Raw genomic sequence first — 27,395 nt, 5'->3', positions numbered from 1 at the left:
CGTAAAGTTCTGCATAATGAAGGACATGGCTGCTTTGAGTGACAGGCCCGCCAGCCGCTAGGTGGCTTGTTTCAGCCATTCGGCCCGCCTCTTTGCCCATTTTTGATTGGCTGGGAGTTAGGCAGCGTCACGCACTGCCAAGATGGCGACGGCCGGAGAGGCTCACTTTGAGCTTCAAAACCGCTCCTCAGAAACCAACGGGTGACGTCACGATAACTACGTCCATATATTTATACAGTCTATGATTATAACCTATAAATCAGTTACTATTATTATTATTATTATTATTATTATTATTATTATCATCATCATCCAGGCTTCTGTTGTCTTACTGTGGTTGGAGGCAGTCTGACTGTGTTGGTTTCAATGCTGATACACAACTGACCCTCACTGGTGCTCAGCTCCATGCCTAACACACACACACACACACACACACACACACACACACACACACACACACACACACACACACAATCAAGATTTACTTGAAAATACTTTTTTTTATTAAAACCAATTCATAAAAATACTCATGAATTATCAGACTGTTCTTAATTTTCTGCATCTTGGCCACATTTGAGCCTGATATTAACATTTGTCACAGCAGGAAAAGCAACATGTAACTAATAACATTAATCACGGCTCCGTCCCATAAAGCCGCTGAGCCGGTACAGAACGACGACGCTGAAACCTGCACATGGAAACGAACTGCAGCAATGATTCATGTCATTAGTTCCACCTGTGTGTTAAAATGTCTGTTCCTCCTGTTCATCGCCTCTCTAATGTGTTCTCAATGTAAGTGATGGAGGACAAAACCCACAGTCCCCGATATCTGCAAAAATGTATTTAAAGGTTTATCTGAAGATAATATGAATGTATCTGATTGTAATCTGCAGTCTGTAGTAAAAGATGAGGTATGTTGGAGATAAATAAGTGGGATTTCATTTATTTATTTATTTATCTGACAGGGATAATAATAATAATAATACTCCTTAATCAACATCATTAGGAAAACATAACAGTAAATGAGCCAGTTAGCCTAAAATGCTCATTTTCATCTGCTGTGTCTGTCCAGATGTTATAAATGCAACCTAAAATTAGAATAAAATGACATATTATTGTACACAACATAATTAATATGCATAGACTAATACAATACACATCCACTAATTAAACAATGTCACAACACAGTACAGAGCGGTTAAACACAATATTAAGGAAGTAAAAAAAATGCAAGTGAAGGAACAGCAAACCAGTGTTCAAATGTTCATGTTTGATTAACGAGCCACAGCTTTAACTGAGCAGTAATTAAACAGTAAGTGTTAATTTCTCTGGTGTGAAACTTACTGACAGCGTTGAGCCTCCTGCACTCAGTCAGAAAGTCTTTTCCTGAGAACAAACACAGTGAAAACTAATGTTACCATCAGAGTAACATGAGCCAAAGCAGCACGTAGCTCCTCACTGGATACAACAACAACATCTACAACAGTTTAACACACAAGGCACAGAAGTGGTGACAGCGATGTTTCTGCTAAGTGTCATTAACTGGCTGCCAATAGTGGGAAATATACCGTGAGAGCTCTAATATTGATATTTGGTAAATAGTTTATAGCTTATGTACAGTTTAAAGGACACATATTCTGCTCATCTCCAGCTCTATATTCATATTCTGGGGCTCTAATGGAATATCTTTGCATGATTTCCAGTTAAAAACTCCTTATTTATCTTCTACTGGTCCTTTATGCAGCCCCTCAGTTCAGCCTCTGTCTGAAACAGGCCGTTTTAGCTCCTGTCTCTTTAAGGCCCCGCCTCCTGATGAGCCCACTCTGTTCTGATTGGTCAGCTTTCAGGAAGCTTCCTCCAGCTCCGGAGGCTACGTAAACAAACTATAGTAGCAGGATTTCACTTCTTTTTCTCCTTCTTTACTCCAAATGTCAACTTCTCAAATCCATCCGTACATGTTGGAGCTGAACAACACATGGAAACACCTTAGCAACCACCTTAGCAACCAAGGCTACTGAATGGACAGCTGTTTGTGGGCTTTACAAAGTTGAAGCCCTGACTTTTGACTGGCAGGCAGCATTTCTACACACGTTCACCTCAAATTTTGAAATTTTCCAACATCAGAACAAGATATAAATGACAGAAAAATCACAAAGAGGGGAATATTTCTCCTTTTAAGTACATTTGAAAGAGTTTTATAGATGGACTTTGCTATGGTTACATATATACTTTCTATCATTCTGTTACCAAGCGTTGGATGTAGGTTAAAACAAGCATTTGACCTTTGACATCGCAGGTAATAACGTGTATGTTACAGTTTAATGGACCAGCCAGGCTTAAATGTAACTGTGGATGAACATCATCAGTTGTAATGTTGTCATATTAAAATAAATCCTCATGCAACGATTTTTCCGCCTCCTGTGGACTTGTGAGTTCACTGGCTTTCACAAGAAAATTGTATTTAATGCAGTGATCAACCTGCCTGATGTCACACACATACTTTTACTACTGATTTTACTATTTTAAATATTTGTTTTTACTTCCTGCATTATCAAGGAGCTGAAACCTCAGATTCTTACTCTCTTATACTCGTGTAATGAGACGTAACAGTAAAGAACCTGAACTTGAGAGACTTTGCAGACTAAGTGGTCGGTTCAGATGTATCTAAAAGCTGCAGTGATTGATAAAAATCTAAATTAGGTTTAATGTACTGCTGTAGTTTAACCCAAACATTAAAGGACACATGCACCATATTCTATTATATAATAGTATATAATATAATTATGTAGCTCGTAAGCAACACTAAGGGTTCAGTCACTGAATATATAATAGATCTCTGAACATTATATGAGCCTGAACCTGGTCTAACTGTCATCTAACCAGTTAAGTCTTGCTGGTCTCAGACTTTCACTGGCAGAGCCTTTAAACTCTCAGATCAGACTGTCATCAACATCTGTCTCAACTTTTTAAAAGCATTTCAAAACATATTTTATAATGTTTCAGTGTTATGTGCTCATATGTGTGATGTAGCCTGTGGATGAATGTGGATGTGTGTAAACATATTTGTTTTGTTTTCTTAAATTATTAGACTCAGTGCACAATCAGGTGTAAATGTTTCTTCTTCTAGCGATTGAATAAGCGTGCACACACATACACACACACACACACACACACACACACACACACACACACACACACACACACACACACACACACACACACACACACACACATTCATGTCTCCATCACTTCAGAGGACATCACATAGACTTACATTCATTTTCTGGAGAGTTATTCTAACCTTGACATAACCCTAAACTAACCTTAACTTTAAACCAAGTTGTCACCCTAAAAATAACCAACATGACTGAAAACAGATTTATGTCCCCACAAGATGAGGAATACACACACACACTACACACACACACACACACACGTTACCCACACACACATACACACACACACACACACACACGTAGTTATTTTATGCCAGACTGGGTCCAAGGTAAAGGTTTGACCAAGTGTTGCAACACTCAGTTGTGACTTTGATAAAACACACACGTACACACACACACACGCACACACACATATTACAGCCTTGACCCTGATCAACCACAAACATCCTGTATGAGAGCAGTGATTACAGGTTGGACTTTGCTGTGAAGCTTTGATGAAAACACTGACAGACGACTGATAATCTGTTAGCTGATAATCACAGTGTGTGTAGGTCAGGAGACTAGTTCCTGCTCTTCTGTCTGTTCTTGAGCAGCGTTAGGAAGAGGATCCGGATCAGAGGTTTCCTGCAGCCCCACAGTGAATATAGATGGAGATGCTGTTTCTCAAGTGTCTTTCCAGAGAGGAAATTTATGTTGTCAGCAGCTTCCAGGCAGCATCTGTGGTGATTTTTGTGTCATGCGAACACCACTGCTTAAGTTAAAAAGTCTGCAAATTCACCAAAACAGAGCTTCAATGAGTTGAGATGAAGCTAAAGCTAAAGCTAGCTAGCTAGCTCTGGGCTTCATCAAAAGGGGTTTTACCAGAATTAAGAGCTTTTTGGAACTTTAATAATAACACTCTTTTAAAACAAAGGCCAAAGGAAAAGAGTCGAAGTCTGTGTCCACACAGATCTGGAGCTCCTCAAAAACACAGTTTCCTCAATAATAAGTTCAGAAGTGGGCGCGGCGGCTGGTTCTCTTACACTTGATGGCTGCTTGACATTGGTCACGTTTATTATTAAGTGTCTGATGAAGTTAATTGTTCCAAATGTTTTCAAGGTTGTTCCTCCAGGTCTTATTTTGAACTTACAGGTGTTATAAACTGCGAGCTTTGTGTCGTCTTCACTCACGCTGAAGACGTGTGTGTGTGTGTGTGTGTGTGACGTTACTGTCGGTGCTGCTGTGAGCTCATCGTGAACAATCATGCAGCACACGATCAATCTGACCGACAATAAATCAGAAGTATGAGACTGATCAGCTGAAAACCAGCTGGTTTCGATCGGTGGTTGATCAATCAGTGTATCTATAAGAAGTGATTCAGAGATGTGAATCAGAGCGTAATGAATTAAAACGTTAACCCCGGGATTCCACCGGGTGCGTGTGCGCCGTGTTCTGGCTGCGACGCGGTTTTGCACGGCGCCCTATTCCACCGGGAGCGTGTCAGAAGCGGAGCGTCTTCACTGTGGGGAAGCCTTCTGCCATTTAAGGTCAGTTGCACTCCTACTACAGTAATTACAGCAGCCTGGTCAAAGCTGATAAAGTCCCTTAAGGCTACCGTAATTACTGCAGTAGCAGGGCAACTAAACTGCCCAATTTTGTTAACTTACTCAGTTTTCGTTGATTTGGTCATTTTCCTTGATTTTTGTGCTTCTGCTGTGGTTCAGTAGCTACGTAGTTAAACGGTTTCTTTATTCATCTGTTTTAATTGTGTTTATTGTTGATATATGACCAGGAGTCTGCACGGAGTGTTTTATTTTGAAAATTGACCGGATGCTCAATGCTGTTTCTGTGTCTGACTTCCTGCCCAGCTCGATCTGCTCTGTGCTGCTTGACGCGGCCTCCGTAAAAAAATAGACGAGGCGCCTATCTGTAGCGCAGCGGAGCGGAGAGCCGCTTCTGGGACGCTTCTGAAACGCGCCACAGCGCCCGGTGGAATCAGATACATTGACTAGAGCGGCCGCGATCAGCTCTGGCGGCCGCGTCGGAGCCGGAACGCGCCCAGTAGAATTTAGTGGTGAGTCGTTGTAGTTGTAAACAAAACTCAGCACCATAGTTGCTGAATTCTCTCAAAAGTGACCAACAAATTAAAGGCAAACTGATTTAACCTGCAACGTTAATCTGTTAACTGTCCACAGTGCCTTCCACTTAAAGAATCAGATATTTTTTAATGTAGTCGTTCATCTTTAGGAACGATGATTCAACCAGGAGGCTTTCATGTTGATCCAACCAGTAGAAGAGACAGAACTGAGAGTCACCGACGTCGTCTTTCGACATAAAAACACACAGCTGAGATTTTCTACCAACTTCTGTCACAAGATATTTACATTTAAACCAGTTCAGAGTTACTGGTTTTTATCATGTTCTTGTCGTCCAACAGGTTTGTTGTTTTTAATGAACAGAGCAGCTGATCCTGACTGATCAGAGACAGTCAGATCTGAGATTAAACAGCTCAGACACAAGATTCAAGACTACAGAACGAGATAAAAAGTTTACTGAAACACGACAGATGTGAAATAAAGATGTTTAGACCTGAGATCAGGTAAAGTCCTGCTTTATTCCAGCTGGGAGCCAGTCTGGTGATCAGAGAGTAGGACACACAGCACTGGAGGACACCTGGAAACACACACTGAGGAGACCCCAGCTTCACACACACACACACACACACACACAATACACCTTTCATTAATTAGAATATGTACATGGAAACGTATTAACTTGAGTCTATATATTGATCACCTGCAGGCTGCGTCTCCGTCCGAACGCCTGGAGGAAACCTCTCTGGAAGAACGAGATCTGTAGGAGGAGAAACGTGTGATATTGTTTAAAGTAGAGCTGCAACGATCAGTCGATTAATTTGATAATCAATTAATCGTTTGACTCGTGTTTTCTGTGAATATTTCCTGGTTTCTTTCGTCTCTGTGACAGTAAACTGAAGATCTTTATGTTGTACATCAGCCACTATGTTTTAACTTTTTATAGATCAAACTAGTTGATTAATTGAGAAAATAACTGATTAATAGATCGCAGCCCTAATTGTTAGTTGATATGATTTGAGCTGATATGGATTAATAACTGGTAATTGGTCCAAAACCCAAAAATATTCAGTTTAATAACATTTACGACAAAGAAAAGTATTAAATTCTCACATCTGAGAAGCTGAAAGCAGGAAATGTTTGAGCTTTCTGCTTTAAAAATGATTAAAACTTGATTATCAATAGTTGCCGATTAATTTTCTTCTAATTGATTAATTGTTGCAGCTCTAAAATATAAAAATATAATATTAGAGATTCTCCTGTTTTAGCAGTTTTCAACCAAGTTTGTCTTTCTGACCTCATTTCATTCAGCAGAACAGAGACGTGTTTATGTTACAGAGGATAATAACGTGTGTGTGTGTGTGTGTGTGGGTGTGTGTGTGTGTGTGAGTGTGTGGGTGTGTGTGTGTGTGTGAGTGTGTGGGTGTGTGTGTGTGTGTGTGGGTGTGTGTGTGTGAGTCACACAGGGAATGTTTGGAATTCAGACCGACTATCTTGACTGCGTGTCTCTGCTTGGGAAGTGTCGGCACGCAACCACGTATCTGATCCCCACACACACACGAACACACACACACACACACACACACACACACACACACACACACACACACACACACACACACGAACACACACACACACACACACACACGCAGGGCCTCATATTCTTGTCCTGAACCTGAGACTTTTTTCTGTGATGTTTGTTTATACGAGTCGGATCCAACAAACTCTCTTAATGTCTCAAACTCTTGTAAATCTCAGAAACACGAGCTGCAGCTACACGTTCTTCATTCAGATTGAAGATTTTGGGTTACTTGTTTACACGGGATGTGATTGAATACGTTCTGGTGTTTACATGCGCCGACATGTGATGAATACATCAGAGCGATGTGTTAAAATGTTCCTACCGGCCACCAGCAGCCCTCTGTCTGAGAGCAGCTGAGATTATCACTACTGGTCCACCTTAAATCAGTCCACCTTAAGTAAAATCAACAGGTGGCTTAGTGAGGAGTTGTGACATTTATTCACTGACACACACTGCACTGCTGCGTTCACACTCTCTCTACCATCACGTCACAAACATGAGCAGAAATAAGATATTGATTCCATCCAGAGAGAAAGGACCAGATGAAGTGTTTCCATGGTTATTAGGTTATTAATATTTCCTTATTGAACAGATGATCAAAGGTTTAAACCACCTCTCTGAACCTGATTCCTTCCAATCAGGCTTCCTTTAACTGACGTGGTTACATGAGGCGTTTTTATTCTGATTATTAGTGGAATATCAGGCTCCATGTTCCAGCTGTTTACTGCTGCTGACATCAACATCAGCACAACATCAGGAAACCGGCGGCCATGATGAAGATGAGACGCTCAACAGAATATTAAATCTGCATTAAGGTTGTTTTAGTTGTTTCAGGATCGTATTTAAACTGCATATTAATTCAGATGAAGACGTTAGAACTGACAGCTCTCAACTTGTACATTTAATTGATGATGAAGGCCACAAATTCTCTCTGATCACTCGTTCGTGCCTCTAGCATGAGGTCTGTTGTACCTGTGGTCGACATTTAGTGAAAATGATGTAAGATCTGATGTTATGAGGATCATGTTTCCAAGAGTTTGAGGAAGAAAGAAGAAAAGATCATGTGTGTGTGTTCAGAGCTGAGATACGACTGAGAAGAAGAAGAAGAAATGTGATTTCTGATGCTGATTACGTCAGTTGGGTTCAAAGGGCTTCAGGGTTTTCTGGGACGGTCCTCACAATTACATAAGAACAAACGCGTGTGTGTGTGTGTGTTTCTTACAGCCATGACCACAGTGATCTCACTGAAGGAGTCCAGAGCAGGAGAGGCCAGAATATCAGAGTAGAGCAGCACCAGCTCTCTGTGAAAACACACACACACACACACACACACACACACACACTTTACTGAAGGACACATTCACAGGTACGCTGCGTTCAAGTGATTCAGTAAAATGGGATATTTTGTCCTTCACACCGAGCAGGATGTGAATAATTACAGATATTTATTAAATCTGTTTTCTGCATTTGGTAAGAAAGTTTTTAACCCCGTTAGAGCTGCAAAGACGAGTCAATTAATCAATTAGTCAGGAGCGATTGATCGTTACTTTCAAGAAAAAACAAACAAACATTGTCTGGTTTCAGCTCCATAAACGTGAAGAGTTGGACTCTCACCTCACCTAAACCATTAGTTCATTAATCAAGAAAATAATCTGCAGATTAATTGATGATGATAATAATCATCAGTCCCAGCAGAACGCCGGCGTCCTGTCCGCTGTGTGAAGGTTAAGTGAAGGTTGCACACAAAACCAATAACACAATCTCAGCTGTCAATCAACATATCAATAACCTCAGTCCCCCCCTTGTGAGTAGGTACATGTGGCTGCTTGAGCTTCTTCTGGGTGAGGAAACAGGCAGTAAAGAGGTCACTCACTGGTTGGTTATTTATATTCTAGCTGTTAAATAGCTCAGTGAGATGACGGAGGAACCTGGAATCTTCATTTCTGCTCGATAAATGAGTTAAACAATGAATCCATAATCAAAATAGTTGCCAGTTTATTAAGTGTTGCACCGTTAAACGAATCCATATGACTAGAATGTTTAAAGTTTATTACTGTGACTTGTAATAAACTGTTAAAGGGGACATATTCTGCTTTTTGTAGTTTTCTGTTATTTATATCCTGTTCTGATGTTAAACATGGTCAAAGTTCCAAAACTTGAGGTGAACGTATGTAGAAATGTTGCCTGCAAGTCAAAATTCAGGGCTGCAACCTGCTCTGAACACTTTATTTGTGACGTATTTTCTACCTGAGCTGACGTCAACTCATCACACAAACAGCTGTCCGTTCAGTAGCCTTGGTTGCTAAGGTGGTTGCTAAGGTGTTTCCATGTGTTGTTCACCTTGTCCAACATGTACGGATGGATTTGAGAAGTTGACATTTGGAGTAAAGAAGGAGAAAAAGAAGTGAAATCCTGCTACTATAGTTTGTTTACGTAGCCTCCGGAGCCGGAGGAAGCTTCCTGAAAGCTGACCAATCAGAACAGAGTGGGCTCATCAGGAGGCGGGGCCTTAAAGAGACAGGAGCTAAAACGGCCTGTTTCAGACAGAGGCTGAACTGAGGGGCTGCATAAAGGACCAGTAGAAGATAAATAAGGAGTTTTTAACTGGAAATCATGCAAAGATATTCCAGTAGAGCCCCAGAATATAAATATAGAGCTGGAAACGTGCAGAATATTTCCCCTTTATGAGCTGTTAAGTGTCGTTTACCTGCAGGTCTTGATCTGTTTGCTCCTCGGCTCCTCGTCTTCCTCCTGCAGACTCAGAGTGACGCAGCAAAGCTTCTTCAGGTTTGGTAGTCCGAGGAAAAACAACGACTGCTGAGCTCCTCCAACCATCCTGCACACACAGACACACAACTCACACTTACTGATGATCAACACGAGGAACGGAGCAGGCTTATAATCATGATGGGATTTTAGTTCAGCAGTTTGTTAAATAATATCTCTGGTGCTAAAATTATAATTAAGTTAATTGATTTAGCTGTCAACAAAGTGTTATAACATATACCAAACACTTGCTCATTGCAAACGTCTTACATATGAGGATTATTATCATTATTTTGAAGATTGTATTTATCTGGTCTTTACCTGCACATCCTGTTGTTATGTTTTATTTCCATTTTACTTAGTTACTGATTTGGAACATGTTGCTTGTTTCAATGATTTGCTTAAATGATCTCTGCCTACAATGAAAAGTATCAATATATTTTTATAAACCTGATGAAAACTTCATTCATCAATCAATTAATCATGAAAGTAATTTATCAAGCAAATATACCAAACATTCTCTCGCTTCAGCTTTTTAAATGCGTTTGTTTTATATCATTATAAACTGAATATCTTTGGGATCTCTGGGAAACATATATACTAAATATATATACAAATATAATTAATCAGAGACATAATTAATGGTGAACATAGTAATTAGGTGCATCCCAAAAAATGACTACTTTGATACCGTTGTCAAGTTTTTTTCCCCTTTTTGTCAGTCAAAATAATTAGGCTAATTTTAACAAATCATTTTGAGCTCCAGTAACTTCTGACACCTTACTGCCCTCATAAACTTACAAAGTTCATCCATAATTTAATAATTAGTTAATTGAATTCCTAATTCTGTCTCACTCACCTCTTTCTATCTTCTTCACTAAGATGCGAGCAGGTTAGCTTATTAGCTTAGCTGTTAGCTAAAATAAGCTGTTAGCTAAAACAAGCTGCATGAGTCGCCGAACTTTTTACAGTTACACTGGACAGCAATAGTAATTATAGATCTCGCTTTCGTGATAATTAATCTAATAACGTGAAAAGAAAATGTCTTTAAATAGTTTTAAGACGATAAGATATACTCCTAGCCAAAGATGGTTGGCGACAGCGACAGAATGAGGTCTCACTCTGCCTCCTATTATTACACGATCAAAACAGTCATGCCCTCTGTGTTTCTTCTGGGAATTCGGGGACCTAAAAGTTAAAAATTAAATTAAAAATTTATAATTTAACGTGAGACATAAATTGTTTTTTGGAGGGCAGATACCATTTTTTGGACTCTGTGCCATTATATTTGTCTCTTTTCAGTTCCAAAAAATAAAGGAATACATACAAATAAATTTCAGAATCAGTCTGTTTATTAGCCAAGTATGCAAGCATACAAAGAATTTGTCTTAACACAGAAGAATAAAAACCGTACAAACGTAAGGTAATAATAATAAGGAAATTAACAAATTAATGTTAAAATTAATTAAAAATACATATTTACCGAATGGAATAATAATAGCTTTGAAATGGGATATAAAACTTGAAATTAAATATTGACGTGAAACTGTGCTACGGACAAGAAGTGTATGAAAAATATGAATGTGACATGTACAATAAAACAATTAAGTTACATAACAGTGGAGGCTGAATGCAACAAAGTGTGAAGTCCACTTTGATGAAAGACTTGTAGATTATTATGTAGTGATACTGTGGAATGAGCAACTGTTGTTAAACGCGTAAAAAATATAAATATAATCGCAGAACAGCTGAGTTGCACGAGTATATAACAGCAATCATTTTGAGTTTTTATGTTTCACAATATAAACGGCAGTTAAAAATCTAGAGCTACAATTAATATTTAATTTTTTGGATGTTTATCAAACATGTATTCTACCATCCTGGTCACTGAAACTTGATCTAAGACACTGCCTGGATGTTATTTAGATTTTACAGCTGAGGTGACTTTTTTTCAACTCTGGAGTGATTGGATGTTTTAATAGACAATCTTTGAGTTGGAGTAGGTGGTTTTTCCCGCCAGAGAGACTTAATCTACGCCGATTTATCTCTCTGTTTAACAGGTTTTACACATCAGCTGAGTGTTGGGAGACTACCAGGATCTCCGGCTGCCCGCTGAAAGACACAAAGCGAGAAAGAAAAACTCTCATTTCGTGACAAACCTGCTTCCTCCCGCCGCTTGCGTGAGAAGCGAGTTTCCTTGACAGCCGTTGAACTGGTGTGAACTTTAGCCTCGTCCTCGCCCACAGCTCACTGATGACTGACAGCGACAGGAGCCAATCACAGAGCCCTACAGTCATAGGTGGGGAAGAAAGCGACCAATAGCAGCGCTAGAAGTCCAGTGGGGACGTTCCTATGATTCCCACTGACCGTACGAGGAACTTTGACGCTACGTGAAGCAGCGAGGAAAAAATACAACCGCACCGGAAACCAGAAAGTAGCTTTTCAAAATACAATTATAAAATCTGTCATGAAAGAAAACCTAAAAAAAAGTCTTTTAGAGATTAAACAATCACAATATTTATATAAAAAATGCACGAGTAGTGTTATAAGCATATTAAGTATGAGTCAAAATGTAAATGTTAAATATTTAATGGTTTGTTCTTAAATTTTCAATGTTTGAATGTAAGAAACTAAATTAAATTAATTTGCTGTGTGGTTCACCTGAGTCTTTGTTCACCTGCAGGTGGATCATTGGGGTAAGCTGGAGCACCTGAGGGCCTCAGTGTGTTTCCAGGTTATTTCAGCCTGGCTGCTGCAGCTCTGCCTTCTTCCCCACAGGCGCCTTTTTGATTTGGTTATGTTGCTTTAGTTCTTTGTTTTTGCTTTCTAGCACCGTTCAACACGCACACACATCTTCCACTCATGCACATTAGACTACAGATTACACTGACATCCACACAACATATTAATAAATATTTACTTAATTTGTTTAATTTGATTTAATAAATTATCTTTTGTTAACTCTTAACACCTTTTTTTAATCCATTGTTGTTTTATTTTTCCTCTGTTGGTAAAACTCAAAACCTCTTCTGTATATTATATGTTTGTATTATATAACATTTATTGTTTATTATAAATATATAATTGTACATTTTATACTTTGTATGGCCTCTCGTGAAGAGAGTTGTGTTTTACAAGTTTCATCTCTTAAATGGACAATAAAATCTTTTCGTATCGATAGAACGTTTCTGGAACATGAAGTCATGTTCTATCTTTACATTTGATTCACAAATTGATCTGTGATTTGTGCCAGGTATCTTTATAGGATAGACTCACAATTTAATACACAGTCAGGTGGCAACATGAACATTGAAACAAGTTTTGCTTGCTGTAATTATTCCTGCTCTTCCTAACATGCTTCCAATGTCGGTGATAACAGACAAAACCCACAGTCTGAGTTTTGTGCAAAAAAAAAAAAATTCAAACATTTATCTTATTTGAGGCTTCAGCAGATTGAATGAGTCAAATCAAATGGATATCTTCTAATGGTACGGCCTTCATTACAGGAATCTAACATTGTCCCACAGTTTTCCTCATTTACTCCATCAAGATGTAAACGGACTGTCCTTCACATTCTGTGGTGAAAGATAAGAGACGTTGAAACATACTGACAGTGTTGAGCCTCCTGCTGTCAGTCAGAGAGTTTTTTCCTAAGAACAAACACACTGAAAACAAACGTTACCATCAGAGTCTCGTGAGCTGAAGCAGCATGTAGCTCTTCACTAGATACAACCATATAATATCTACAATAAATTAGCTTTCAAGGCCAAGAGGTGGTAACAGTGACATTTCTGCTGAGGGTTAATTCAATGGTAGGAAACTTATTCTTTTATTTTAGTATAAAAGTCCCTCTCTGTGTTTTCCTGTTGAGCTGCAGTGGTAGTATAGTAGCAAAAAGGGGGAAATTTATATCAAAAGACTGTAATGTTGAAAGATATCTACTTGATTTGACTCATTTGGATGCTGAAGCTTCATATTAGCTTTATATAAACACAAAAAGAGGACTGTGGAATTTGTCCCCCATCACTTACATTGGAAGTGCATTATGAAGGAGTATTTTAATGTTCAGTATGAATAGGAAGAAAATGTTCAATGCTTATTTTCTATAGTTTTAAGACAGACTTGGAAAAAGTGTGAACTATCCTTTAAGAAAAACAGGTGTTTATGATTATACATAAGAGGCACTAAATCTACAATGGATTTATTGATTTTTAAAATCATAACAGCATGTTTCATTCAGTTTAAATGTAGTAGTTTAGAGGAAAAAATCACTATTTGGTGGAGCTGTTAACAACTCATAGACATGTGAAATGTGACCCCGACTACACACTGCTTTTTGTAAGACGGCATGTGTTGTATTTTAAAAGCTTGTTATATTATCCATTGTGTCAAATCTTCATCTGAAAAGTAACTAAAGCTGTCAAATAAATGTAGTGGAGTAGAAAGTACAATATTTCCCTCTGAAATGTAGAAAGTAGCATCACGTGGAAATACTCAAGTAAAGTACAGTGTTGGAAACATTTCCCCATGTAGTGACGAATTATATTTGGCATACTGAAATGAATAAGGTAATAATAAAATAATAATAATAATAATAAATGTAAGTGGCAGTGTTCACATTGCCACATATAAATCGACCACTTTATTTTGAAGCACAAACCGGATGCCGCGTGTCATATTGTGTCCGTCTTGACGTCTCTGAGCTCACAGCTGAAACTCTCCGCGGACTCTGCTGTTGAGTAAACTGGGTTAAATGTCGGAGTGTTTGTGCGGAGTCACGGTCCACAGTTAACTTCCCTCAGCGGCTCCTCAGGGTTAAACTGGCCGAGCTTTCAGACACTCAAATGGGTGAAACGGAGGAGAGGAGCCCCGATGGAGTCAGATATTACAGACTGTCAGAGGTGGAGGAGCAGAACACCTTCAAATCAACGTGGATCATCATCCACAACAAAATCTACGATGTCACCAAGTTTCTAGAAGAGGTGAGGAAGACATTTCTGTCAACAGCCGGAGACTTGCGACATAAAACTACATGTGGAAAATCAACCAGAACAGGAAATAAACCACTCTGGGTGGTCAGACCCCACAGACAGACACGTCTGGTTCCCTTTTTAAACAGAAAAGCACCTGAAAATCATAGCTGGAGAAGTGTCTCTTGCAGAATGTGTCTTTTATTCTGACTGCAGTCTGGTGGTAAATGTGTCTTATTTTGAAGTCTGGTGGTAAATGTGTCTTATTTTGAAGTCTGGTGGTAAATGTGTCTAATTTTGAAGTCTGGTGGTAAATGTGTCTTATTTTGACAGTCTGGTGGTAAATTGCTGGTTGTTCTGCTCATTTGTGTATCACAGGAGTGTCAGAAAGGCTTGCAGGGGAAGTTAAGTTAAATAAAAAGTTAGACATCAAAGCCAATACCAAGGATATCCAATAATCAATCCATATTAGCTAATGTCATATCAACTAACAACAAAATGTAAATGTATTCATTGTTTTTTATTGCCAGTGAGCGAACAGATTGTAACATAACTTAAAAAACGAGACCTTCTCCGACTTTTTTGTTTGCCTTTAACAGCCTGCGGACTGATTTCTATGTGAAGGACTCGGGCCAGATTTTCCGAGAAAATCCAACGGATGTGACGTTTTTCTCGCTCCAGAGTGCCTTACCTCTCTCTCGCTAACAAACGACCAGCTCTCACCTGACAAAAAAACGTGCTAACTTACCCAACTAGTTGCTCCCTGGCCACGGCTTGCGGTTGGCGGGTTGGTTTGGGTTCAAGTGGTTGATTAACGCATATCTTTGCAGATTGGTTTTCATAACGAGTCAAGTGGTTGCAGGTATTAAAAACTGACTGACTGGGAGCGAGAGATGTTTTGGTCAGTGCAAAACACAACGTTAGATATTTTTTTATGTCATTATAAGAAGTACAAGCGAGGAAAGAGACGTCACCTGCAACAGTCTCGCGAGCAACAGGAAGCTCATTGAGCTCACTTAACGACCGAAGGAACTTCTGAAACTTACATATAGAACCTTTAACCGTTAACAGGATATTTACGGGACATTTACAGACCAAACAAGATATTGATGAACTGAGCAGATTAATCAATAATGAAAACAATCGTTTGTTGCAGCCGCAGAAATAAATATGAGCACATAATAATGTTAAAAACTGGACACTTGTTTTAAATACTGGAGGACACATCACATGATCACAGAGTAATTATGTTATGATGTCAAAAAACCATTAAAACGCATTTTATAATTAATGAGAAAACAATACACGTAAATTAATTCCATAAATTCCCTTTTCTGTCTTTTGTAATTAATCAACAGAGTCGAGGCTGAATCACCAACCGGGCAAATATGCATCACTAATGCTGATATGATGAGAGCATTAAGGTGGATCCTGCTTTATCATTAAATCTAATTATCCTAAATTAATTTGTCTTTAATCACATCGTCAGTGCTCCTGCCTTTAAAACAGGCAGTCACAGCGTCGCTGCTGTATCATGGTTCACTCAGTTTTCAGCGGTCGGGTTACTCGACTCATTGTGCAGCTCAGTTTACACAAGGATCCTCTTATTGTTGATGACGGACGACACATCTGAAGCTGTAACGACATTGTCAGAAACCGCAGATCTTGTTTTAAAATGTTTGGTGTCAGTTTCGGAGGAGTTTGGAGCTCATGGATTCAGATATTTTATAGCCGCTGTCAGCAGTTGAACAGAGTTTAATGGTTCACTTGAGGACACGCTGAAGGCCAGAACAAACACACAGCTGTTCTTAAAGCTCTGGCCAAGTACTGCAGGCTGTAGTGAATCATTACATGACAATGATGAAGTTGAATCTGTATAACTCAACAATCTGCTCCTACGCACCCAGAAACACTGCAATGATTCATCTGAACAGACGTGTCACAAGTTTCCATTACTGGTGCAAATTTCAGCTGAATTTCCAGGAAAAAGTGTTTGTTTCCACCCGCTGCTGTTGTGTTAGCAGATAAAAAGCAGGTGGCGCTAATTCTCCAGTCGGTGCCGTTAAACCGTTGCAGAAGAAGAGGACACAACGAGATGACGCCATTAAAGGAGCGACAGTCAAAGCCAAGCAGGAAGCTCCGGGTCTGTAACGGCCAGCAGGGGGCGACTCCACCGGCTGCACAAAGAAGTCAGATTGTATAGAAGTCTATGAGGAAATGACCCTACTTCCTGTTGATTTATCACCTCAGTAAACACTTTCCTGATGAGTTTATGGTCTCAATCACTAGTTTCAAGTCTTTTTCAATGCAGTATGATGTTCATTTAGTAAATTATGGTCCAATTTAGAGTAAAATAGACGATAAAGTAGAAAAGAAGTGCTGCAGTTGGACCCTGGGGAGCTCCTCCATGCTCTCGTCCAAATATGGTCACTTCTGGCTCCAAAAAACCAAGATGGCGACGGTCAAAATGCCAAACTCGATACGTCCATTATTTTTATACAGTCTGTGGTCAAAGCTCAAACGATGGAAAACATGATGGAAATATGACGTTTCTGTTAGTTTCATGTATTGATGTGAGGAAGGTTACAGTCTCCTCATCATCGCTCCACACAGATCTGATGTTTTCAGCTCTTCGGTGACGTTTAAGTCACATGATTCATGTATGTCATCATTTATTCACTCAGTCTGTTTATATTTGATTTTTATCCACAAGACTACTTTTATACCTCAGGGCAGTGTAAAAAAAAAAAAAAGAATTGGCTATATTTCAACTTTTGTTTGCTTTTCTGGCATTTCCATGCTAGTTTTTTATGCTACAATTTGATTACCAAACTATTCTCGCTGTATCTTTACGCATCTTAGAGGTGTTGTGTTGTACTCGTATTACTACTGCATGTGTGCATGAAGTCGTGAGCTGTGTGAACAAGTTTGAAAAGTAAAACTATGTGGGGTTGTTGAGATAGAAAGAAGTGAGGTTAGCAGATCTCTGCAGCTCCTCATCTCTGCTGCAACAAAACAATTCAATTACTTTTATTTCAGTTATTTTCTTGATTAATCAATTAGTTGTTTGGTCTATAAAATGTCAGAAAATGGTGAAAAAGTAAGATTTTTTTATACATTTTATCTTTAAAAATGACTCAAAACAATTAATCAATTATCAAAATAGTTGGAGAATAGAAATATTCATAAATTGTTGTGTCATTTAAAAGTATCACTATACAGGATGTGAATTTAACCTGAAACCTGATTCATTGTGGCTGTTTGTGACGTGCTGCTGTGTTTTTTCAGAGTTAAAAACTATGAAAGGACAGTTTGTGAAACATGAAGCCAAACTAAGTTTTGACAAGCAGAAAGTCACTGTTATCATGTCCCTGCTGAACCTTCAAGGTCCTGATAACTGAGTCACTGGGTGTGTTTGTTTGTTTGTTTGTTTTTCGTCTCAGCACCCTGGAGGAGAGGAGGTGCTGAGGGAGCAGGCGGGAGGAAACGCCACCGAGAGCTTTGAGGATGTCGGACACTCGACTGACGCCAGAGAGATGGCCAGCGACATGGTGATAGGAGAGCTGCACCCGGTCAGTCTGTGTGTGTGCTGGTATATTTAAAGAGGACATATTTTACACATTTCCAGCTCTATATTTATATTCTGGGTCTCTACTGGAATATCTTTGCATGATTTCCAGTTAAAAACTCCTTATTTATCTTCTACTGGTCCTTTATGCAGCCCCTCAGTTCAGCCTCTGTCTGAAACAGGCCGTTTTAGCTCCTGTCTCTTTAAGGCCCCGCCTCCTGATGAGCCCACTCTGTTCTGATTGGTCAGCTTTCAGGAAGCTTCCTCCGGCTCCGGAGGCTACGTAAACAAACTATAGTAGCAGGGTTTCACTTCTTTTTCTCCTTCTTTACCTCAAATGTCAACTTCTCAAATCCATCCGTACATGTTGGAGCTGAATCACATCTGAAATATGGAAACACCTCAGCAACCACCTTAGCAACCACCTTAGCAACCAAGGCTACAGAACAGACAGCCATTTATGGGCTCGCGTGACAATCCGACATCAATTGAGTGGTTATTTCAGGAACTCTTGGCTCTCCTCTCTCAATCAAAACTGATTAAATGTGACGAAGTATAGAATTATTAATATCAATTTTAATTTAGTTTTGATGAATGCAGCTGAAAGTTTAATATGCAGCATATAACCGAACTGTCTGTGTGTCTGCAGGACGACATCGATAAGATCAGCAAACCGGAGGTGAGTGAAGCCGTTTGTTTCCTTTAAGGATAAAATCAACAACGTTAAAACCAGCTGTAGTTTATATTCTTTACATCTCTTTACTTTATCTTTGTGTCAAGAGTCTGATTATGTATGTTGTGTTTGTGTTTTTACAGGAAACACTGTTGACCACTGTGAAGGAGGAGTCCAGGTACACACACACACACACACACACACTCACACACACACAAACACACTCTCTCTCACACACACACACTCTCTCACGCACACACACACACACACGCTCAAAAGGAAAAGAATCAAACTGTGGTGAATCTCTTGCTAGTTCGATAGAAATAAAAAGAGATAAACAGGTTAGTAGAGAGTGAAAGATGATATAAAGACAGTGATATACTGAGCTGGTGGTCAGATAGTTAGTCTGATAGTTACATATTTATCTTCCTCTCTCCTCCAGCTGGTGGTTGAAATACTTGGTTAAATGTTTAACTAGCTGCCCTACAGCTGGTGGTCTAACCTGTTTGTTATTTACATATTTAACAATATTTCTTTTAGTTGAATATTTAACTAGTTGGTGGTCTAACTGCTTTAGTTGGTTAGTTAATTAGCTATCTGTCTTACAGCTGGTCTAACTGGTTTAGTTGGTCAGTTAACTAGTTGTCTGTCTCTCTTGCAGCTGGTCTAACTGGTTTAGTTGGTTAGTTAACTAGCTTTCTGTCTTACAGCTGGTCTAACTGGTTTAGTTGGTTAGTTAACTAGCTGTCTCTCTTGCAGCTGGTCTAACTGGTTTAGTTGGTTAGTTAACTAGTTGTCTGTCTCTCTTGCAGCTGGTCTAACTGGTTTAGTTGGTTAGTTAACTAGCTTTCTGTCTTACAGCTGGTCTAACTGGTTTAGTTGGTTAGTTAACTAGCTGTCTCTCTTGCAGCTGGTCTAACTGGTTTAGTTGGTTAGTTAACTAGCTGTCTCTCTTGCAGCTGGTCTAACTGGTTTAGTTGGTTAGTTAACTAGCTGTCTCTCTTGTAGCTGGTCTAACTGGTTTAGTTGGTTAGTTAACTAGCTGTCTTTCTCTCTTACAGCTTTTGGTCTAACTGGTTGATTCCCGCTCTGGCAGCCGTCATTGTCACGCTGATGTACCGCATGTACACCACAGACAGCGAGTGACATCATCAGCGTCGATCATGCCGCTTTGATATCACCAACGTACACGGCAGTCAAATCCCCGAAGTTCTGATTGACAGCTGCAGCAGCCAATGGCAGCGTGTGGATGCTGTGGCTCCTCCCAGCGTAGAGCGACGGACCGTCGAGGATCCGATAAGTGGATTAAAAACATTCTCGGAGGGAAACTTCTGTTCTAGGATCAATAACTCTACGCTGCCTCTCGCCTGTCACAGCACTACAATACCCAAGATTGATTTCATGCTCTTTAAACAACCGATCATGTGGTATTATGCTAATGAAGTCATTTACCTTGTTGAATTTACCAGATTTTATAAAATCTTTATCATTTGAAATCTTGTAGAAATGCAGTGGGTGTATAATTTGTTGTATCTTTTTATATCTTTGTAACTGAATGTAACACAATATAAATATGTAATCAGCAGCTAATCATGATGTCATCACACTGCAGTCATGTGACTTTGCTCAGATCTATTGTTAATATGCAGAAGATCATAACATGCAATACTGAATTGTTTTATATTTGTATTGATTGAGGTCATTGACGTGAATATGAATGAAGTACAATCCTGAGTCTTCAAGAAGAATCTGACCAAATCCAATTTCTTTTATTTAAGGCTCATCTGCTGCAGAGAAATAATTACAAAATGCTAAAATCCAACTGTTAACATTTCTACTTTTTAAACTGTAAGAAGCTGCAGTTATTTCTTACAGAGAATGTATGAAGTCTTTAACAACCTGGATCGGTTTTGCCATAAACCGGCTGGTGCCTTTGCCTAAATATAACTTTTATTGTTCGCCTTCTTTTAGATTTTGCTTTTGATGGTTTGGTTAAAGATAAGATTTGTTCAAAAATGTGGTGAGACTCTGTTGGTCCTTGCAGTAAAGCTGTTTCTAGCAAAGACAACCAACCTGTGAAAATATCTGTCTGGTTGTAAAATTTTACTATAAAGCACAACCACAAAGACCTTCTTATTGTTGATTCTGATTAGAAGCTGATCACTGCACAGCCTGTCCGAAGCTCCAAACATCAACTTTCAAAAGCAGCAAAGGTTCTTTCAACACATCGGGCCTCATGCTAAAACAATTTTGCATTCTTTCTTATTTTTTCTGTGAGGTTTGCCACGTAGCGCTCTGCACACACCGATGAACTGGAGCTTATAGCATCTAGCTAGCTGCTTGTAGTTAGCCTCACGTTTAAATAACGGAGAAACAAAACACTTTGTTCAAAATTGTCCCACAACGACGCTGTGAGAAAAAGAAAACATTTAATTTCAGTGGTCATTCTTAATTAATTTCAGAAACAGAGCTACAAACATACAGGTACGCTACGGATTCTCTACGCTGCTGCTAATTAGCATCATCATTAGCGAAGATTAGCACACAACACTCAGGTAGCAGTTTCTCATTTTAAATATCATTTTCACTAGTTAAAACGACAAACGCTTACATTGAATGACAGACTTTGGCTAACATGAGGCGTCCATGTTTGTTTGGTTTTCGTGAACATCTGTATTATTAAGTGCCAAGTTGGATAAACATGGGAGCTTTCAGAACAATCCCAGTTTCCTAGTTGTAATTACGATTTGCAGATTGATGTGAACACTATTAACACGACAAGAACTCGTTATTACGGTAACTCAGATGTGACTTTAACGTGGTCCATTGTGGAAATACTGGAGTTAAATGAGCAAAGATGTTCTTGTTACAAGCAGACAGTCAACACTAATGCGATCACAAAAAAACCCTCAGAAGATGTAAACCGCTGCCAGCTAACGAGGTTTTCACTGAGAAGCCTGTGTGACCTCCAGGCGAGTCAACGTCCAACTAACAACGAGGAAACTCTGATTGTTCTGAAAGGTTCCTTGAAAGTCAAGTTAATACAGACTTTCAGCCAAAGTCTGAAATTCAAGGAGATTAAACCCACATTTCATTATTCCCTGAAGCCTAAGTGAACATAATCAGATGACTTGTTGTGTCCAATCAACAGTCAAAAACACAAAGAAAATGCGTGAGAAGCTGCTACCAGAGAATTTTTGGTATTTTTGCTGAAAAAAATCACTTCAGAGTTTTTGCCAATTAATTTTCTGCTGATTGACTGAATAGTGCTACTATGTATAGTGCGATCATTCGACCATCTTGAGTTGTACACATGAGAATCTTTCACATCTTCAACATAAATAAGAGAAAACTGGAAGTAAATTGATTTTACACATGCAGGAGCTTCTGTGAGATCAGGGTCCATAAATGAAGAATTTCAGTCACATAATGTATCATCTTTAACTTCTTTTTGCAAAACATTTGACAGATCTTAAATGTTTTTTGAAACACAGAAGGTACAAAATGTTATTTTCTGGTTACAACCTTTTTCATTCAGATTATTTAGAAATAAACCTGTCAGTGCCTTCAAGTGCAGTTTGACGACAAACTTCTACAGTTGTGAATGAGATCTTGAAGTCATGATGGCGTCAAGAACATAAAGAAACACTCAGTATCACAGTACAGCTTCATGTTTTTGCAATAAAACAATTCAGTTGAAGAACGTCTATGATTGTTTTTGTCTTTTTTTGTCTGACTGTTTGCAGATGTTCATGTTTACCTCGATTTGATCAGTCTGATAAATATTTGTTTATATTCGTCTTTATCAGAAAAACAAAAAAAGAGCCAAGACATGAAATGAGTAAATGTATTCCTCTAATGTACAAAAAATGTAAAGTTTGTCCTGAGGGTGGCGCTGGAGGAAAGGTCATAGGGTCATCAAGATAAAAAATTATAATTAAAACTTCATCCACAAGACAGTTTTTCTGTAATTACTGTCAAATAATGTTTATATAAAGTAATGATTATTAAAATTATGTTTTTGTAAACTATTATCACATGATTTTATTTTTTTGTACAGTATAAAACCAACATTTACCAGGGATCTACTGTAAGTAGATTGGATAATCACATAAAATAAAAGCTTAAAGCTCTCAAGATACCATTAATGGGTGTTACAGGAGGGTAATTTGAATGTAATTTACATAATTTCTCTGTATTTTACATCCAGAAATCTGTACTTTGATGGGGAGTTCTTGTGGATGGATTGGATAATCCTATGAATTTACCAAAGATTACTGTATGAAAACAAGAGTCTTCATTTAAATTAGGTCATTTTAAGGTAGTTCTGCAATCTTTTTCATTTTTTGTGCAGATTTATACATTTGTTTAACATTCTAGCAATGTTTTATAATGAGATTTTCTTAATGGTTGGACTGTAAAAATGTAGACAATGTCCAAAGTAAATACCCGTATTTTTAAAATAAATCTCTGTAGAATCATTAAAGGTTTTTTACTGTTATTTGACGGTAAGTGTTTGGCAACTTTTGCGGCCAGACTTTTTACCTTTTTTTTTAGGATTTTTTTTTTTTACAGTGTACTTACTGTTCACTTTTTGTATCTGCATATAGATTTAATTTAATTTGAATATATGGATAGTTTTCCCCATTTTTATATTTGTATTCTTGCTTGTTCTTTCCTTTTCGTACCTGCTGCTGTAATTTCACTATAAAACACGTTGGTCAGACAAAACAAAACATTGGATGACATCATGTTGGACTCGAGGAAGTTACGACGGGTATTTGTCACCAGTTTCTGTTAAGATAAGATCAACTTTATTATTCCCAGATGGGAAATTTGTGTGTGGCTCAACTTTTGCATATAGAAAAATACAGATAATTTCCATATGAACATGACAGCGAACAAACATTACACTAATATACAACTAGTAGAGTTTACATTATTCCTACATTGATTAAACAGGTCAGTGAAGTGGTAGAGCATATTTAAAAGAATTAAGACAATTAAAAAAAGGTGAAAACTAGACGTGCAAAACAGGCAAATAAAATAAATTAGAATCCAATTAAATAAAACAAGTTAAACAGTATGAAACCACACTGCACTGGGTTCACTGTCTAAAAATAAACAACTGTACAGGTTATTTGTTCAACAGTCTTATTATTAAATAAATATTAAGATAAGTAAACACATTATAAGCAATATATTAATCAATAATGAAAATAATTGTTAGTTGCAGCCTTAATCTGAAATATTCATTCTTCGAGCTCAACTGTCAACATTCAGAAACATAATTATAAAGGTTAAATGTTTGTTCTGGAAATCTCATTGTCAGAGTTGATGTGTGGTGAGTTGTTGTGAGGAATCATGTTGGATGAATGTGAAGAACAGAAACAGACTGACAGCGACACCTGGTGGATTTACAAGAGAACAACTTCAAACACAAAATCTAAATTTAATCTCGTCACATGTTGATGCTGTTTTCTGTTTTTTTATTTGGTTTGTTTTCAGTTTGGTGTATATTTTAGTGAGTAATTCCTATTGTTTTCTATAAAACTAAACTTAAAAAAGAATCAGTAAAGAATAAAATGAAGGACGTATAGTTTCTCCTGCTGGATTTAAATATTAAAGGACGAGTTCACAGTTTTTCAGGAGCCCAAATGAACATTAAAGCTGTTTGTTCTTGCTGTAATCATTCCTCCTGTTCGTACTGACCATTAGAAAATCCCTTCATAACACACTTACAATGGAAGTGATGGAGGACAAAATGTATTTAAAAGTTTATCTGAAGCTAATATGAAGCTTCAGCGTCCAAATGAGTCAAATCAAGTAGATATCTTTCAACGTTACAGTCTTTTTAGTGCCAAAGTCTCTCTTTTTGTTACTATACTTCCACCTGCAGCTCAACAGGGAAACACTGTCCGAGGAAACACAAAGAGGGAATTTGATGCTAAAAAGACTGTAAATGTGTCAGATATCCACTTGATATGACTAACTCAGACTGATGAAGCTGAATAGAAGCTTCACACAGACTTTTAAATGCATTTTTGTGGATTTTGGCCTCCATCACTTCAATTGAAAGCACATTTGAAGGGAATCTTTTAATATGATTACAGTGAAGAAAACCTCTTTCACTGCTCCTGTGGACACCTGACTGCTGGTTTAAAACCTTTTAAATCCTTTAAAAATGAAAATATATGCAGTTTACTGTCATATATGTCAAAGAAAAGCAGCAGATCTTCACATTTCAGGAGCTTGAAACTGAATTTTTGGCATGTTTGCTTGTAAAATGACTGAAATGATTAACTGATTATTAAAATAGTAAAAAGAAATCACTGGTTAATATTTTACCCAGTTTGGGTCGATATCACACCAGCACAGTACTGGGTTCATGTTCAGGAAGTCACTCAAGACAAAGGTTTGTTTGTTTTGATTGGACCCAGTTTTAGTGTTATTTTTTTATTATTATTTAGCCAAACTAAGTAGTTATAATCTACTCTGCTCTTTTAAAACTGACATGTCACAGTTTGTTATTGATTATTAATAACTAATAAGACATCGTTTTGTACAAGAAACAAAACATTTGTACAGTTTTTAGCTAAAGCTTGTTGTTTGTAACAAACATTATATGATGTTTGTTGTCTTAGTAAATAAAGCAGCATGTTTTTGTATTGTTTATTTATTGTCTCAATGAGGGAACTTCTGCTCGGATGAAGAGTGTTTTTTTCTTTTTTTAAACAGCGTGACGTCAGGATGATGGCGGTGATGACGACACGTGTTTGTTGACGCGTCGCTGTGTGACGCACTTGTTGGACGGCCACGCGGACGGCTGCCTTACATAACAACATCTGTGACCTTTGAACTTCTGTATCCAAATTCAAATAAGTTACATTATTGTTTTTACTCTTCACAAAACGTGAATTACATCAATAATTACACGTAGAAATGAAACAAATAAACTATTTATTTATTTACTGGATTATGTTCAATTATGTTATTAATAAATATGTATACTTATGTGTAAATATATGTGTACTGTATATGAGTGTAAGCAAGATTTTGTTTATAAAGGTAAAATCAATAAAATATCAGTCATAAAGTTGCAAAAGGAGTAATTACATAATATTAAAAAATCATGTTTTAAAAAAGAAAAGAAAACAATGACAAGATCCTTTAAGACATAATTTGATTTATTTATTACAGTGATTATAAATATTAACCAACTGTATATAAATATCAGGAAAATAATAATACTTGAAATAATACAACAAAGTATATGAAAGTACATCAACATCAGAGTAAAAATTGTACTTTTTGAAGTTTTTTTAGTGTTTTGTTCCTTAAAGCTCACAAAACACCTGAAAGGAAAACCTAATTTATTCATTTTTATGTATTTATAATATTATTTATTTATTTGTAGAATAATTTATTTGACTTATTTAATATTTTCAGAGCGTAAATGTTATAAAAAATGATATAACACTGTTCTGTGTGTATGTGTGCTGGTTATATGTGTATAACTGTATTATATTATAATGTGATAGAAAAATGAAAAATGTTGATCAGTGTTTCCAAAGTCCAACATGACGTCATCAAATGTCTCGTTTTGTCCACAACTCAAAGATCTTCAGTTTACTGTCATAAAGAAACCAGAAAATATTCACATTTAAGAAGCTGGAATCAGAAAATTTAGAGTTTTTTTTTTCTTTAAAAAATTACTCAAAACGATTAATCGATTATCAAAATAGTTGCTGATTAACTTTATAGATGGCAACTAATCAACTGAATAATCATTTAATAGCTGTTCTGGAGCTTTCAATCGTATCACAGGAGCTTCATCAGCAGCGTGTTGTGGATGTTCAGATTCTCTTTTTGAAAGATTGAACTTTGAACTTCAACATTAGAGTCGACGTGGAGACGCAGGTCGATGCGTGTGTTTATATAATAATATATGTCCTGTTTGTTTAAGAATAAAGTTGAATTATTATTATAATTTCCTCCCGTGTGTGTTATATATCATCATGGATGATGTTATTTATCTTTATTATTCATTTGGTGACTTTATTAAACTGCATCATGTCTTCATGTCTTATTATTATTATTGGATTTACAGCTTTGTGTATGTTTACAAAAATACCATAAAAATTCATTAAACCAATAAAATCTGTATAAAAGCCACAAACTCACTGACTCAGCTTCATCCTGCTGATGTCAACTTTAGTTTTCAGTAAAGTTGCACATTAAACATGTTTTATTGATATAACTGAGCCTCATATAGATATAATATAATGTTCTGATTGATCATTTTAAGTTGTGTTTTATACTGTAGTTTTATTAGATTAAAGTAAATAAACTGATGAGATTGAGCTTAATTTACTGTATAAATGAATTTTTATTTTTAATTATTCATTTTATAATGTATTAGTATTATTATTCCAATTATTAATAATGTAATTGTGTTAATATCTTTTATTGTATTATAATTGGTTTGATTGTCATTATTATTTGTTTTAATCTAATTAAGTTAATTTATTTATATTGTTGTTGTTATTAAACTTTTATTGTTTTTTATGTATTTGTTGTTGTTGTTA

The 27,395-nt window shown here is 37.4% G+C and overlaps 2 protein-coding genes across 7 annotated transcripts in view; one reads left to right on the top strand and one right to left on the bottom strand.

The window, feature by feature from the left end:
- The window catches only part of LOC121888178 (uncharacterized protein C18orf63), a 27,926-nt gene extending 15,939 nt beyond the window's left edge, over positions 1–11,987 (bottom strand). The window contains exons 1-7 of one of the 6 annotated variants that reach the window (XM_042399586.1): positions 11,756–11,842; positions 9,538–9,666; positions 8,053–8,131; positions 5,952–6,008; positions 5,745–5,856; positions 1,345–1,386; positions 333–409 (exon numbers count right to left, since the gene is read on the bottom strand). In XM_042399586.1, the coding sequence (XP_042255520.1) occupies positions 333–409; positions 1,345–1,386; positions 5,745–5,856; positions 5,952–6,008; positions 8,053–8,131; positions 9,538–9,665 (495 nt within the window). In that variant the 5' untranslated portion in view covers position 9,666; positions 11,756–11,842. Of the gene's footprint in view, positions 1–332; positions 410–1,344; positions 1,387–5,744; positions 5,857–5,951; positions 6,009–8,052; positions 8,132–9,537; positions 9,667–9,917; positions 10,026–10,455; positions 10,709–11,755 lie in introns of those variants that run through there. The other 5 variants (XM_042399587.1, XM_042399585.1, XM_042399584.1 and 2 more) reach the window with 5 other exon arrangements.
- A 2,284-nt stretch (positions 11,988–14,271) lies between these two features.
- LOC121888191 (cytochrome b5) lies at positions 14,272–20,935 on the top strand. Its single transcript, XM_042399603.1, has 5 exons — positions 14,272–14,578; positions 18,010–18,138; positions 18,784–18,813; positions 18,951–18,985; positions 19,869–20,935. The coding sequence occupies exons 1-5, from the start codon at positions 14,441–14,443 to the stop codon at positions 19,951–19,953; spliced, it is 417 nt and encodes a 138-aa protein (XP_042255537.1). The 5' UTR covers positions 14,272–14,440; the 3' UTR covers positions 19,954–20,935.
- The last annotated feature ends 6,460 nt before the right edge of the window (positions 20,936–27,395 follow it).

The sequence above is a fragment of the Thunnus maccoyii genome, chromosome 21 (genome assembly GCF_910596095.1).
Source record: "Thunnus maccoyii chromosome 21, fThuMac1.1, whole genome shotgun sequence".
Taxonomy (NCBI): Eukaryota; Metazoa; Chordata; class Actinopteri; order Scombriformes; family Scombridae; genus Thunnus; species Thunnus maccoyii.
This window is presented reverse-complemented; position numbering and strand designations above follow the sequence as displayed.